A 15,721-nucleotide genomic window follows, 5' to 3' on the forward strand; every position below is an offset into this window, starting at 1 on the left:
CGCCGCCCACCAGTCTGGAGCCCCGAGCGGACGCGCCAGACTGACGCACTGGGGCTTCGCAGCCAATCCGGAAGCGCGGAGCAGTTTTAAAATGAAGACGACGGGTGAGCTAGCCGTCACCTCTCGGTTTGCGAGGTGATCGGTCTGTGTTCTGTGTCGAAGATGTGGCGGGTGAAACAACTGAGCCTGTCGCCATCGCCCCAACCGGTGAGCGGAGAGCCTCAAGGAGAGAGACAGCTGGGTCCAGCCTGGGGCGGGGGCGGGGGCGCGTGGAGTGTTTCCTGGGTCCTGGAGCTTCAGCGCCTCTTGGGTAGGAGCCCTGAGCCCTGAGCTTCTTAGGGGGGAGAGTGGGGAGCGGGCTGAGAGCACAGGCTTCCTCACACCGTCTCATTCTTTCTTAGGGAGAACCACCTGTGAGAACGCCTCTCCGCGAACTTAACCTGCAGCCCGAAGCTCTCACCAGCTCTGCGAAAGGGCCTGGGATATGCTACTCGCTGACCCCATCGCTGTGCAAACTGGGGCTGCAGGTGAGATGCGTCTGGCCAGCTTCTCCACTGGGCTCTCTGCCGAGGCCGACAGCTCAGAGGAACTGAGGGCCAGAGCTGGAACGTAATTAATAACGATAATGAAGTCTTCTACCTTAGTGACATCTATTTACAGCTATCCAGGCCAACAGAGAGGTGCTCTGGGGTGGTTAAAGAAAATCCACTGAGAATCTGGACCTCTATTTAGCTGTTAGATTTTATCACCTCCTCCCCCGTTTAATCTTTACCAAGTTAGAGGAAAATGCTATCATTTTGATTAGTAGTCTTCCTCTAACATGGACTCACAGACAGAGATCAGACAGCTGACAGAGAGGCAATACTGTATGTACAAAGCTATTTATGTTAGCACTGTTTGTAGAAGCAAAGCAGAAATGGAAACAAATGACCATTTGTGAATGAATTATGATTCATGCACACCATAGAAGCTTATGGATTAGTTCTACACCAACTGTTTAGTGCAATGGTTTTTACATTTGTGTGCTTTTTTGTTGACATGGAGGGATTTGCACATTGTTAAATGAGAACAGCATGCAGAGAAATGGATACGGTCAAACCTCATTATTTGTGGATTCAGTATTTGTGAATTCACCTCACTAAAAGTTATTTGTAATCTCAAAATCAATATTTGCAACACTTTTGGACATGCAGAGAAGAAAAGAAAAAAATAGGAAGCGCCTTAAACACACATTCCCCAGCTGAGGTTGAACAAGGTGACATTTTGTCTTCTTGTTTTAGTGGTCATACTGTAAACAAATGTCTTTCTCATGATCTATTTTAGTGCCATGGTTTTCGAATTTTGTGTTTTTAGTTGGTTATTTCACTGTTTTAAATGACCCCCAAACGCAAGTGCTGAAGTGCTGGCTAGTGTTCCTAAGTGCAAGAAAGCTATGATGTGCGTTATATGAGTTAGATAAGCTTCATTCAGGCATCAGTGATGTTGGCTGTGACTTCAATGTTAATGAATCAACAATATATATTAAATAAGGTGTTTTAGAACAAAAACACATATAAAATAAGATTTGAGTTCATTGGTTAATGAAAATGTTTGCTAGGAAATTTGCAGGAACATACCCTTTATTTCCCCTAGGAGCAGCAGTTCAGTATTTGCTAATTAAGTGTTCACAGAGACTTTATAGAACATAACTACTACACATAATGAGAATTATTTTGTGATCTACCAATAAAGTAATTTTGTATGTTGAACAAGAAAAGGAAGTTAGATCCACTTAAGTGCATGTGTATTTTCCTTTTCTTGCATATTATTAAAAGAACACAGAGGAAAATATGGAAGGATATACATCAAGATGTTAAAATGAATTGGTTACATGGGAAGAGCAGGGCACGTGTAGGAGAGATTAATTCCAGAGGAAGGGCAAATTAGAGAGGAAAAGTGAAGCTAAGCAAAAAAAAAAAAAGGTTTGTCTTCCTTGTAGTTCAGAATTTTATTTTTTTCTTGTTAATCTGTTTGGAACTTGATGAGCCATTTCAATATGCAAACTCAGGTCTTCTAATACGTATTTGCTAATCAGTGATGCACCTATATGTGTTCTCTTTTCTCCTGGAATTTGTTTTATTCACATGTTAGATTTATTGGATTTATATTCCAATTCTTGTAGCTTTTCCCTAAGATTTACTTTTTTTTTTTTTGTTTTTTTATCTTTGCTTCAAGGTATTTCTTCCATTTGATTGTTTAAGCCAGTAATGCCAGTCTCAACTCTGACCATCCTCTTCCAATTCATTTTACTGAAATTTTTGTTTAACAGTAATATTTATTTTCAGAAAGTGTGTGTGTGTGTGTGTGTGTGTATGCGTTGTACATGAATCTTTTTATATACTCTTTTCTTTTGAGTTCAAATTGTCATCTGTTCCATCAGCTGTGTTTTGTTGGGGTCTACCTTTTCTAATTATCTTAGGATTTGTTCTTTCTCTGGTTACTAGATCCACTTAAGTGCATGTGTATTTTCCTTTTCTTGTTCATTGAGTCTCAGGAGCAGCAACCCTGCAAGTGGTAGAAGGTGCAGTGGTCCTTGTGAACTAGCAGTAGGGAGGTTGTTAGTCTCTTATTAGGGCACTAGAGGAAGTCTCTCTGCTCTTTATTCTCCTCTGCTACAAAGACTAGAGCCCTTCAAATCCCAACTGTTCAATGGATTCAACCCATGTATTCAGGATGCCCTCAGCTCTTATGGTCAAGGAGACTAGGTTACTGGCACAGGTTGATGTTGCCCTTTCTCCCTAGGGTCCATGGATCTCTGTGGACCAAGCGCTCTCTAACTCTGTTGGAGAAGGAGAAAAATCTTGGACCAACTCTAGATTCTAACAGAGCTTGAGCCTAGGGACCCCCTCTTACCTGTTCCCCCTAGAAGTGAATTGGAGTTAGAATTTAAGAGGAGTGGGGCCACTTTGATATAGATAAATGATCTCAGCCCTGCTTTTACTATAGGTGGATTCACTTGGAAGGATCCAAAATAGCTTCCTAGCTTTTCTTTCCCTGCTATTGGGTCTCTGAGGGGCAAGGCTTAGCCAAGATCTTACCTAAGCAGAGGTCATGAGAACTCTTATTCTTTTTCAAATTTGAACAGTATCTTTCACCTATCACTGTATGTTGAGAACCGGAATTGATTGCCTTAGTCAACTACTTTTGTTTTCTTTGGCAGGAGGGCAGCAACAACCTATCTCCACTGGATTTTGAAAATGCTAAGATGACAGACTCCCCATCAGAACAGTTCAGCCATCCCTCAAAGTGGCTAGAAGCTTGTCAACATGAATCAGATGAGCAGCCCCTAAATCTGATTCCCCAAAACAACTCTACTCCCAAAACATCTGAGGAAGCAGTAGACCCAGTGGAAAACAATGCGGTTAAAACCATGGTCCTTGTACCCTCTGCAGGAGGGCAGCAGCAAGACATTACACTGGAGGCCCATTTAAATACCATAGCAGAGACAAACAGTTTTTCTCTGGATGAGCCTTTGAGGCCAGGAGATCTGCTGAGAAATGGGGTGGAACCCTGCATGAAAGACAGCTTTTCAGAAGTTGTTCCTGCTATGCCTGAGAAACTTACATTTCAGGACCCTCCAGCCCATCTGTTGGAGTATCCACCAAATCCCTGTTCTGAGCAACAGCTACCCTGTTCCGAGGAAAGCCCGAGGGACAGTAAAACTGAGACTGTGCCTGAGGACTTAGTGTCTTCTGAAAGTAATGCCTTCTTGCCTTCCTCCATGCGCTGTCTTCCCCCTTCAACTGCCTTTCCAGCGGATTTCCCTGTCAGTCATGTGGACTCAGGGCAGGAAATTGTAGAGCACAGAGCTATAGAGGAAAGAGAAGTGAGCTTTTCCATACTCCCCGAGGAGGCTGAACTGAGAGATCAAACACTTGTCTCAAATACGCAAGATATTCCGTCCACATGCCTGACCCCAAATCCAGGAGAAATGGAATCCCAGGCAGCCCCGGGCCCAGCCGTAGAAGATGCTGGCAGGATTCTCATCTCTGACACAGGGCCTTGGATGTCCCCACTGGCCTGGCTGGAAAAAGGTGTAAACACTTCGGTCATGCTGGAAAACCTCCGCCAGAGCCTATCCCTTCCCTCTGCGCTTCAGGACGCTGCCACGGGCACTGCTCCTTCCTCTACTTGCTCGGTGGGGACTTGGTTTACTCCCCCAGCACCACCACAGGAAAAGAGCACAAATACATCCCAGACAGGCCTGCTGGGCACCAAGGACAGTGCTTCTGAGAGGGAGCATCTCCTATGGGGGAAGTAAGTGTCCCAATATCCTGCTGCCTCCTCGGCTTCATTAACCCGGATCTGCCACTTCCATCCCTTCCCCTATCTTTTTTCTCCTCATGTTCTCTTTCTGCTGCAGCCACCCTCCAGATCTGACCGCCTTATCTCGACGCGACCTGGAAGATAACTTGATGAACTCTCTTCTCATTCTGGAGGTTCTCTCTCGCCCGCTGCGGAATTGGAAGAGCCAGCTGACCACCCCTCACCCAGAAGTTCAGGATAGTAGCACACAGACTGACACAGCTGACACCTCTCGCAGTGGGGTAAGAAGGTTACTTCCAAAGTGTGGAGGATCCCAGTGGGCCCTCTTTCTCAGAATTTAAACTGATAAACTGCCAGAGGGCAAAGGAGGCACCTTAGAATATGTAAAAGCTGTGGATCTGGAAAATTCGTTAAAGCTGTAGGTACTCACTATACCCCTGGGGTTCATCAGGACTTTCTAAGGCAGCGGTTCTCAACCTGTGGGTCGCGACCCCTTTGGGGGTCGAACGACCCTTTCACAGGGGTCGCCTAAGACCATCCTGCATATCAGATATTTACATTACGATTCATAACAGTAGCAACATTACAGTTATGAAGTAGCAACGAAAATAATTTTATGGTTGGGGGTCACCACATGAGGAACTGTATTTAAAGGGCCAGAAGGTTGAGAACCACTGTTAACCCCTAGAGTGCCGGGGATCGCGATTGCGCTTCTCCTGTCTTCACTATCAAAGCTTCGAAATGGCGTCCAGTTCTAAGTCACTTCTCCTGTCTTTCGCCAAAAGTGCCAGGAGCGCTATCAAAGCTTCGAAATGGCGTCCAGTTCTAAGTCTGCTTTTATTAGTGATGATAATATTGCTAAATATGTCAATGTAGTAAAGGTTTCCTTAAATTTTTGAATATGTAACTTCATTTACTTGCGATTCATAATTTTTTCCCTAAACTGCTGTAAAATCAGCAAAAATGCCTTGGCAATTTTAGCATAGTTTCTAGGATATTGGTTGGCACTCAAAGGGTTAAGGGAATACAAGCAAGGATAGTTTTAAAAGAATCGGTTTCTATATCTTCATCTTCCAAATGTATTCTGCTAATTTTTTTGCTTTCCTATTTCTCCATTCTCAATTGCCCTTGCCCACTTAACTAAAGAAGACCATATTTACTGCCTATCCTGAATCTTACATTGTCAAGGGATAGCAATCGAATAATAGAAAATATTTGTGGCCTGGCTGGTGTTGCTCAGTGGTTGAGCGTCGATCCATGAACCAGGAGGTCACAGTTCAATTCCTGGTCAGGGGACATGGCCAGGTTGCAGGGTTCCCCAGCCCAGGTAGAGGTGTGTGTGGGAAGCAACCAATGTGTCTCTCTCACATCTATGTTTCTCTTTCTCTCTCTCCCCCTTCTCCCTCCCTTTCACTCTGTAGAAATCAATGGAAAAAAATAATCCTTGGGTGAGGATTTAAAAAAAAATTTTTACTAGGTATGTTTGTGATTTTATTAAAATTATAATACAATGATTAGTATACAACTGTTAAGAATATTTCTCTAAAGGAAATTTTTTTCACATAAAAGCTTATGGTCAGAGGAATTTAAAAGTAATTTAAATTTAGATGAACTTTTGTTGTTGCAGATATATTGATTAACAACAGACTTTAAAGTATAGGATAAAATTCTGAGAGGAGTAAAAATACACATAAAGAAGAAAAAGGGATGATGTAAAATTTCTGACTGTTTAAAAAGCTTGTTCATGTATTTTTAAAGGTATAAAATAGGTATTAAATCATTCTAGTGTATGTATTTATACCATTGTATATATGTAAGAGTGATTTAATAGTTTTATTTCAAACTGTCAATATTTATAATATGGTAGAAATGACAGCCTTTATAACAATTTAAACTTAAGGGCACTCAGTCTTCAAAATTATTATAACAGATATGAGAAGAAAAAGTTTAAAGAAGAGTGTTGTAGAGGACTCTAGCTGTGACAACACAGACTGAGGAAGGAAGAGAATGGTGTCAGGGGAGGGAATTGAGAGTCTCGGTATTGTGGCTGGTGAGATGAAGTGGTAGTTCCTGCTAAAAAGAGATGTTCTCCAGGTGTGGGCTCCCTCCCAGGAGCATGCCTATACCTTCTCCTTCCCTTTCCCCTTCCTCTTCTCCTTCTCCATCCTCCTCCCTCCTCCCCCTCAACCTCCCCCACAGGCGTGCATCTCCTAAACTCTAAGGGACCCCAGGAGACTTGCAACCATGGCAGTATTGGACAGTGGGAGTTGCAGCTCGTCCCAGGCAAACCCCCTGAACCTGTCCTCAAAGCCCCCTTTTCTCTGACTTCTTAGTGAGCCAAAGCAGACCAGCCTAGACTCATTTCCCCAGCCCTTTCTTGTTTCACTGTCCCCAGCTTTAATAAAAGTCCTCTAAAATAAAATAATAAAAAAGAGATGGTCTCCAAATGCCCAAAGATCTCCTCTGGGTTGAAAATATCCTCAAACAATGACTTCACCTTTTGCCCAAATCCTGGAAACCATAGGCTTATCATTTCTTTAGCTGCTCGGTTTTTCTCCTGCGTTTCCTTATTTTTGTATCCTTTCCTCTTGTCTTTGACCTGGCTCCCTGTCCCTGAGTCAGCCTTGTACCTCTTCCGCTGAAGCTTTCCAAATCCCTTTGGAGGCCACTGAAGCAGAACCAAAGAGGAGGAAATGACAGCACCTTCAGCCATTCCCCATCACAGTGCCATGTCCTTGCCGCTTGGCTTCCTCCTTCACACTAATCTTATCACCTGCCTGACTGCTCAGCTCTGAACAGTGTGTGCGCCTTGTCCGGGGCTCATGGGGTACTCCGTGCCTTACTGCACGACACAGGAGGGAATGATGACTGCTTTGCTGGGGAAAGGAGCGATGGACTCCAAGAGATCTGCCCCCTTAAGTCCAGACTGCTATAACATCGTGACTCAGCACTGCTCTTCCAGCAGTCGTTTTTTTCCCAGATGATGGCTGCCTTTCAGCAGTAATGAAGGCTCCCCACTTTTCTGTCAGAACTTTTAAGTCTTTCCATAGCTCTGCTGCATTTGAGATCATACGTGTCTACTCTACATAGCACACTAAGATTTTTGTCTGCCCCAAGATAATGAACACTTAGAGAATAAGGAAATAAAAGTGCTAATAAATATTTGAGAAGGTTATCATTACTGGTGATCAGAGAAATGAAACAATGATGCAATTTTCTTCTGACAAAATAGCAAAGAATAAAATAGATAACGCTGGTAAGCATTGTCCTGCTGTCAGTAGGATATAAGTTGGTTCAGCCTTTTTTTGAAGGATATTCAAGTAAGACCCTCAAAGCAGTTCAAACTTTTTGACCGGTAACTTCACTTCTAGGGATAATATATCCTAAGAAAAAAAATTCTGCATAGATATGGTAACTTAAAAAAAAATGAAAAAATATAATAAAAAATAATGGTATATCCATAAGATGGGATATTCTTCAGTCATTGAAAAGTATGTTTATGAAGAGTTTTTAATAACATGGGAAATGAAGCTTAACATAAGTTCAAGGTTTTTAAAGAAAGGAAATCAGAGTTCAGATAACCTCTGAGAGGCTTTGAGATGAGGTAAAATAAATTATGCAGTGATTTCTTTTTCCATTTTAGTCACGTCTGTATTTCCAAAATTTTACAATAGACACTATCTTTATAATTAGAAATAAAAGTTACTATAAAAAGGAAATTTTTACCTACATCTGGATATTTTTCTGACTTGACTTTATCAAACTGTGACCTTGCTCCTGTTTTTAATAGGAAAGGCTCCTATATCTCAGTGGGTAGGAGGGGAAATGAGGTACTGGTGATGCATGCTGTCTATGCAAAAGGAACAACTCTGTTTCTCTGCCTAGATAAATAAGAAACTGGAGCATCTTCACGGAAACCGAGAGATTGGACAGACTTTGCAGCAGACCAGGAATGTCATGGTAAGTGTTGATTGACCTTATACCACCACTGGGTCACCTGTGAAAATCAAGAATGGAGCCAATGGTGGTAATCAGCCATGGTATGAAGGGAGGAAGGTCTCCAAACCTTTGTTAAGAACATCTTCTCCTTGCCCTAGCTGGTTTGGCTCAGTGGATAGAGCGTCGGCCTGCGGACTAAAGGGTCCAGGGTTTGATTGTGGTCAGGGGCACATGCCCGGGTTGCAGGCTCGATCCCTGGTGGGGTGCATGCAGGAGGCAGCTGATCAATGATTCTCTCTCATCATTGATGTTTCGATCTCCCTCTTCATCTCTGAAAGCAATAAAAATAGATTTTTAAAAAAAAGAACATCTCCTCCTAATTGGAGCTTGAAATTGGGGTTAGTGTTTTCCTGCTTAGTGACTTTATTTGATCTAGGCTAACCACCTTTTCCTTTACAGCAGTCATGGGTTCTGGTCTCTAAAGAGCTGATATCCTTGCTTTACCTGTCTCTGTTGCACTTAGAAGAAGATAAAACTACTGTGAGTCAGGAGGTAAGCAGTATGACGATGAAGGCAGAGGCCTCTGGTGGGACCGAAAGCCAAAAGAAGGAACCAGACAGCATCTGATTCTTATCTTGTAGTCTCGGCGTACAGAAACCTTGGTCTCCTGCTGTTTTGATGTGTTGAAGAAATTGAGGGCAAGGCTCCAGAGTCTCAAAACAGAAAGGGAGGAGGCAAAGCACGGAGAGGAAATGGCCCTCAGAGGCAAGGATGCGGTAAGGTGTCAGGCTTTTGTTCCTGGATGTGGGAGGTTTTTTCCTCAGGCTTCCTGCACGAACACAAATTTACTTGAGACAGACATGAGGGGCCTGGGAATTGCCTGCCCTGGAGAATAATGAATTAAACTACTGATGTGCCAGATAGCAAGGCTTTTGGTGCTGTTTCCCTCCTCTGCCCACCGTATCCTCACAACCCCTTCCCTAAACAGGCAGAGTCGGTGCTAGAGGCTTTCTGTGCACATGCCAGTCAACGCATCAGCCAGTTGCAACAGAACCTGGCATCCATGGGGGAATTCAGAGGACTCTTGAAGGAGACCCAGACCCAACTGGTAATTTGAGTGCATTTTCTTTATTGAGATCCAGGCTGATTCACGGGAGCATGGTCATTTACCCCCACTTTGTTGTATCCAGAGGAAGGGAGCCCTTCCATAGGCACTTCTTCTTGTATAGGTAGGTTTTCATACTGAGCAAGAAGAGGTGGCTCAGGAGACAGCAAGCTTTACCTCAATCTTGCAACAGGACTGGATGTCCATGCAACAGGATGTGAGTATTTGGGACCATCATACCACTCCTTTAGTCACAGCCAACCCTGTTAGGAACCTTGCCTCAAGAGTGCTTGACTGACCTGCTTGCTTCCCCTGGTAGTATATAACATGGACAGCTCTGCTGAGCCGGTCTCGAGAACTCACAGAGAAGCTCACAGCCAAGAGCCGGCAGACCCTACAGGAACGTGATGCTGCAGTTGAGGAAAAGCAGCAGGTACAAACCAGGAGTGGGGACTGCTTAGGCCTGGTTTCCTCCTTCTCTACAGAAGGCCTTTCTAATGCGTAGCCTCTTACCCTGGACTGGGCTTCCTACCCTGTGGGTTTGGAGACCATCCAGGTTCCTTCCCTGTAAGATGGCCTTGGGTCTAGTAATTTCCTTTGTCCTTCAGCATCTTCAACAATTTTTCTTCCTGTTTCTACTTTTTCCTGAGGATCAGCCTTATTTGCTGCAGTGTTGCTGCCCAGGAGCAAGGTGGTTTGCTGTTCTGTCCAGAAAGAGAAGCTGGACCAAGTCCTGGGATTTGACTCTGGAGGAACTGTGGGAGGAAAATGATCTTTTCTTCCTAGGTTTCCAGGGAGCTGGAACAAGTCTCTGCCCAGTTAGAGGACTGCAAAGGCCAAATAGAGCAACTGGAGTTGGAAAATAGTCGCCTAGCAACAGGTGTGTGTGCATGCATGTAAGCAGTTGTGCCCTGCTAAGGCTTGGGGTGTGGCAGTAGAACAAGAAAGTGCTCTAGAACACTTGTTTGGAGCACAAGTGTGGGGAGGTGCTGGCCTGGTGACCACATGGTGTGATTAGGATACTTTTGGTTTAGATCTCCGAGCTCAGCTACAGATGCTGGCCAGCATGCAGAGTCAGCTACAAGAGCTACAGAGTCAGCATGCCCACTGTACCCGGGACCTGGCCATGAAGGATGAGTTGCTCTGCCAGCTTACCCAGAGCAACGAGAAGCAGGCTACTCAGTGAGTTCCTATCAGGTTATTGTGGCAGTAGGTGCCCAGGATATAGGGCCAGTGGAATCTAACGTCAGGTCTCTGGCAGATGGCAAAAGGAAGAGATGACACTAAAACACATACAAGCAGAGCTGCAGCAACAACATGCTGTCCTGGCCAAGGAGGTGCAGGACCTGAAGGAGACTCTGGAGGTAAGGAATATGGCCTGGGGCAGGGGAGCTGGCAGGAGTGTGACTCTTACCTGGTGGTATTGAGATGAGGTTTGAGACTAGAGACTAGAAAATGCCTTTGTCCCAAGGGCTCTAATAAGTCCCACTTAGATTCATTTTCTCCCCTCTCTTTCTCGCTCCTTTCCTTTCTTCCTTCTCCCATCTCCCATCTCCCCAGTTTGCAGACCAAGAGAACCAGGTAGCTCATTTGGAGCTGGGCCAGGTTGAGTGTCAGTTGAAAAGCACACTGGAAGTGCTCCGGGAGCGCAGCCTGCAGTGTGAGGACCTCAAGGACACTGTAGAGAACCTGAAGTAAGATGTCTACCTTTTTGTGCTTATCTTTAATTGCTTATCTTTCCCAGAAACCCTTCTAGAAGCTAACGTCTCCAAGGATGGAATTGTCCAACAGCCTTTTGTTTCCCTCTTTGAATGCAGTTCTATGTGGGATTTGGGAGAGGTGTTCAGAGAAGGTCACATGGTCTCTCTGTTCCTTCCTTATTTCAGGGATAAACTGGCTAGCACCGTAGCAGAGAACCAGGAGAAAGACCTGGAGAAGACACGCCAGTATTCCCAAGAGCTAAGGGTGCTGACTGAGCAACTACAGAACCTGACCTTCTTCCTACACACAAAACTAAAGGAGACGGTAGGATCTGGGGGTTCCTTCTCTTCCCTTCCAATCATATCTTTGAATAAAGATGGTTTCATTTCTTCTTTCCCAATCTGCATATCTCTTGTTTCCTTTTCTTGTCTTACTGCATTAGTTAGAACTTTCTCTACGATGTTGAAAAGGAGAGAGAGGGGACAACCTTGCTTTGTACCTGATCTTAAAGGGAAAGCTTCAAGTTTCTTGTTAGCTGTAGGTTTTTTGTAGATAAATTTTTTTAAAATGATTTGAGAGAGAGAGAGAGGAAGGGAGAGGGATAGAGAGATAGAAACATTGATGAGAGAGAAACATAGATTGGCTGGGGATCAAACCTGCAACCTGAGCCTGTGCCCTGATCAGGAATCGAATTGGTGACTTCTTGGTTCATGGGTCACCGCTCAATCACTGAGCCACAACAGCTGGGCTGTAGATATATATATAGGTTCCTAACAAGGTTCCTAACAGGGTTGGCTGTGACTATATATTAGAAATAAAAGTTACTATAAAAAGGAAATTTTTACCTACATCTGGATATTTTTCTGACTTGACTTTATCAAACTGTGACCTTGCTCCTGTTTTTAATAGGAAAGGCTCCTATATCTCAGTGGGTAGGAGGGGAAATGAGGTACTGGTGATGCATGCTGTCTATGCAAAAGGAACAACTCTGTTTCTCTGCCTAGATAAATAAGAAACTGGAGCATCTTCACGGAAACCGAGAGATTGGACAGACTTTGCAGCAGACCAGGAATGTCATGGTAAGTGTTGATTGACCTTATACCACCACTGGGTCACCTGTGAAAATCAAGAATGGAGCCAATGGTGGTAATCAGCCATGGTATGAAGGGAGGAAGGTCTCCAAACCTTTGTTAAGAACATCTTCTCCTTGCCCTAGCTGGTTTGGCTCAGTGGATAGAGCGTCAGCCTGCGGACTAAAGGGTCCAGGGTTTGATTGTGGTCAGGGGCACATGCCCGGGTTGCAGGCTCGATCCCTGGTGGGGTGCATGCAGGAGGCAGCTGATCAATGATTCTCTCTCATCATTGATGTTTCGATCTCCCTCTTCATCTCTGAAAGCAATAAAAATAGATTTTTAAAAAAAAGAACATCTCCTCCTAATTGGAGCTTGAAATTGGGGTTAGTGTTTTCCTGCTTAGTGACTTTATTTGATCTAGGCTAACCACCTTTTCCTTTACAGCAGTCATGGGTTCTGGTCTCTAAAGAGCTGATATCCTTGCTTTACCTGTCTCTGTTGCACTTAGAAGAAGATAAAACTACTGTGAGTCAGGAGGTAAGCAGTATGACGATGAAGGCAGAGGCCTCTGGTGGGACCGAAAGCCAAAAGAAGGAACCAGACAGCATCTGATTCTTATCTTGTAGTCTCGGCGTACAGAAACCTTGGTCTCCTGCTGTTTTGATGTGTTGAAGAAATTGAGGGCAAGGCTCCAGAGTCTCAAAACAGAAAGGGAGGAGGCAAAGCACGGAGAGGAAATGGCCCTCAGAGGCAAGGATGCGGTAAGGTGTCAGGCTTTTGTTCCTGGATGTGGGAGGTTTTTTCCTCAGGCTTCCTGCACGAACACAAATTTACTTGAGACAGACATGAGGGGCCTGGGAATTGCCTGCCCTGGAGAATAATGAATTAAACTACTGATGTGCCAGATAGCAAGGCTTTTGGTGCTGTTTCCCTCCTCTGCCCACCGTATCCTCACAACCCCTTCCCTAAACAGGCAGAGTCGGTGCTAGAGGCTTTCTGTGCACATGCCAGTCAACGCATCAGCCAGTTGCAACAGAACCTGGCATCCATGGGGGAATTCAGAGGACTCTTGAAGGAGACCCAGACCCAACTGGTAATTTGAGTGCATTTTCTTTATTGAGATCCAGGCTGATTCACGGGAGCATGGTCATTTACCCCCACTTTGTTGTATCCAGAGGAAGGGAGCCCTTCCATAGGCACTTCTTCTTGTATAGGTAGGTTTTCATACTGAGCAAGAAGAGGTGGCTCAGGAGACAGCAAGCTTTACCTCAATCTTGCAACAGGACTGGATGTCCATGCAACAGGATGTGAGTATTTGGGACCATCATACCACTCCTTTAGTCACAGCCAACCCTGTTAGGAACCTTGCCTCAAGAGTGCTTGACTGACCTGCTTGCTTCCCCTGGTAGTATATAACATGGACAGCTCTGCTGAGCCGGTCTCGAGAACTCACAGAGAAGCTCACAGCCAAGAGCCGGCAGACCCTACAGGAACGTGATGCTGCAGTTGAGGAAAAGCAGCAGGTACAAACCAGGAGTGGGGACTGCTTAGGCCTGGTTTCCTCCTTCTCTACAGAAGGCCTTTCTAATGCGTAGCCTCTTACCCTGGACTGGGCTTCCTACCCTGTGGGTTTGGAGACCATCCAGGTTCCTTCCCTGTAAGATGGCCTTGGGTCTAGTAATTTCCTTTGTCCTTCAGCATCTTCAACAATTTTTCTTCCTGTTTCTACTTTTTCCTGAGGATCAGCCTTATTTGCTGCAGTGTTGCTGCCCAGGAGCAAGGTGGTTTGCTGTTCTGTCCAGAAAGAGAAGCTGGACCAAGTCCTGGGATTTGACTCTGGAGGAACTGTGGGAGGAAAATGATCTTTTCTTCCTAGGTTTCCAGGGAGCTGGAACAAGTCTCTGCCCAGTTAGAGGACTGCAAAGGCCAAATAGAGCAACTGGAGTTGGAAAATAGTCGCCTAGCAACAGGTGTGTGTGCATGCATGTAAGCAGTTGTGCCCTGCTAAGGCTTGGGGTGTGGCAGTAGAACAAGAAAGTGCTCTAGAACACTTGTTTGGAGCACAAGTGTGGGGAGGTGCTGGCCTGGTGACCACATGGTGTGATTAGGATACTTTTGGTTTAGATCTCCGAGCTCAGCTACAGATGCTGGCCAGCATGCAGAGTCAGCTACAAGAGCTACAGAGTCAGCATGCCCACTGTACCCGGGACCTGGCCATGAAGGATGAGTTGCTCTGCCAGCTTACCCAGAGCAACGAGAAGCAGGCTACTCAGTGAGTTCCTATCAGGTTATTGTGGCAGTAGGTGCCCAGGATATAGGGCCAGTGGAATCTAACGTCAGGTCTCTGGCAGATGGCAAAAGGAAGAGATGACACTAAAACACATACAAGCAGAGCTGCAGCAACAACATGCTGTCCTGGCCAAGGAGGTGCAGGACCTGAAGGAGACTCTGGAGGTAAGGAATATGGCCTGGGGCAGGGGAGCTGGCAGGAGTGTGACTCTTACCTGGTGGTATTGAGATGAGGTTTGAGACTAGAGACTAGAAAATGCCTTTGTCCCAAGGGCTCTAATAAGTCCCACTTAGATTCATTTTCTCCCCTCTCTTTCTCGCTCCTTTCCTTTCTTCCTTCTCCCATCTCCCATCTCCCCAGTTTGCAGACCAAGAGAACCAGGTAGCTCATTTGGAGCTGGGCCAGGTTGAGTGTCAGTTGAAAAGCACACTGGAAGTGCTCCGGGAGCGCAGCCTGCAGTGTGAGGACCTCAAGGACACTGTAGAGAACCTGAAGTAAGATGTCTACCTTTTTGTGCTTATCTTTAATTGCTTATCTTTCCCAGAAACCCTTCTAGAAGCTAACGTCTCCAAGGATGGAATTGTCCAACAGCCTTTTGTTTCCCTCTTTGAATGCAGTTCTATGTGGGATTTGGGAGAGGTGTTCAGAGAAGGTCACATGGTCTCTCTGTTCCTTCCTTATTTCAGGGATAAACTGGCTAGCACCGTAGCAGAGAACCAGGAGAAAGACCTGGAGAAGACACGCCAGTATTCCCAAGAGCTAAGGGTGCTGACTGAGCAACTACAGAACCTGACCTTCTTCCTACACACAAAACTAAAGGAGACGGTAGGATCTGGGGGTTCCTTCTCTTCCCTTCCAATCATATCTTTGAATAAAGATGGTTTCATTTCTTCTTTCCCAATCTGCATATCTCTTGTTTCCTTTTCTTGTCTTACTGCATTAGTTAGAACTTTCTCTACGATGTTGAAAAGGAGAGAGAGGGGACAACCTTGCTTTGTACCTGATCTTAAAGGGAAAGCTTCAAGTTTCTTGTTAGCTGTAGGTTTTTTGTAGATAAATTTTTTTAAAATGATTTGAGAGAGAGAGAGAGGAAGGGAGAGGGATAGAGAGATAGAAACATTGATGAGAGAGAAACATAGATTGGCTGGGGATCAAACCTGCAACCTGAGCCTGTGCCCTGATCAGGAATCGAATTGGTGACTTCTTGGTTCATGGGTCACCGCTCAATCACTGAGCCACAACAGCTGGGCTGTAGATATATATATAGGTTCCTAACAAGGTTCCTAACAGGGTTGGCTGTGACTATAT

At 45.0% G+C, this 15,721-nt stretch overlaps 1 protein-coding gene across 3 annotated transcripts in view; it reads left to right on the plus strand.

Moving 5' to 3' along the window:
- Window positions 1–73: 73 nt before the first annotated feature.
- SPAG5 (sperm associated antigen 5) overlaps window positions 74–15,721 on the plus strand; it is a 19,812-nt gene continuing 4,164 nt past the window's right edge. The window contains exons 1-25 of one of the 3 annotated variants that reach the window (XM_014548273.1): window positions 75–207; window positions 402–527; window positions 3,200–4,296; window positions 4,403–4,586; window positions 8,191–8,265; window positions 8,704–8,796; window positions 8,886–9,020; window positions 9,233–9,352; window positions 9,474–9,566; window positions 9,669–9,782; window positions 10,136–10,229; window positions 10,384–10,531; window positions 10,611–10,713; window positions 10,910–11,043; window positions 11,236–11,374; window positions 12,568–12,660; window positions 12,750–12,884; window positions 13,097–13,216; window positions 13,338–13,430; window positions 13,533–13,646; window positions 14,000–14,093; window positions 14,248–14,395; window positions 14,475–14,577; window positions 14,774–14,907; window positions 15,100–15,238. In XM_014548273.1, coding sequence (XP_014403759.1) covers window positions 163–207; window positions 402–527; window positions 3,200–4,296; window positions 4,403–4,586; window positions 8,191–8,265; window positions 8,704–8,796; window positions 8,886–9,020; window positions 9,233–9,352; window positions 9,474–9,566; window positions 9,669–9,782; window positions 10,136–10,229; window positions 10,384–10,531; window positions 10,611–10,713; window positions 10,910–11,043; window positions 11,236–11,374; window positions 12,568–12,660; window positions 12,750–12,884; window positions 13,097–13,216; window positions 13,338–13,430; window positions 13,533–13,646; window positions 14,000–14,093; window positions 14,248–14,395; window positions 14,475–14,577; window positions 14,774–14,907; window positions 15,100–15,238 — 3,873 coding nt within the window. In that variant the 5' untranslated portion in view covers window positions 75–162. Of the gene's footprint in view, window positions 208–401; window positions 528–3,199; window positions 4,297–4,402; window positions 4,587–8,190; window positions 8,266–8,703; window positions 8,797–8,885; window positions 9,021–9,232; window positions 9,353–9,473; window positions 9,567–9,668; window positions 9,783–10,135; window positions 10,230–10,383; window positions 10,532–10,610; window positions 10,714–10,909; window positions 11,044–11,235; window positions 11,375–12,054; window positions 12,130–12,567; window positions 12,661–12,749; window positions 12,885–13,096; window positions 13,217–13,337; window positions 13,431–13,532; window positions 13,647–13,999; window positions 14,094–14,247; window positions 14,396–14,474; window positions 14,578–14,773; window positions 14,908–15,099; window positions 15,239–15,721 lie in introns of all 3 variants that reach the window. The other 2 variants (XM_014548274.1, XM_014548275.1) reach the window with 2 other exon arrangements.

This window comes from Myotis brandtii, unplaced genomic scaffold, assembly GCF_000412655.1.
Source record: "Myotis brandtii unplaced genomic scaffold, ASM41265v1 scaffold50, whole genome shotgun sequence".
NCBI lineage: Eukaryota > Metazoa > Chordata > Mammalia > Chiroptera > Vespertilionidae > Myotis > Myotis brandtii.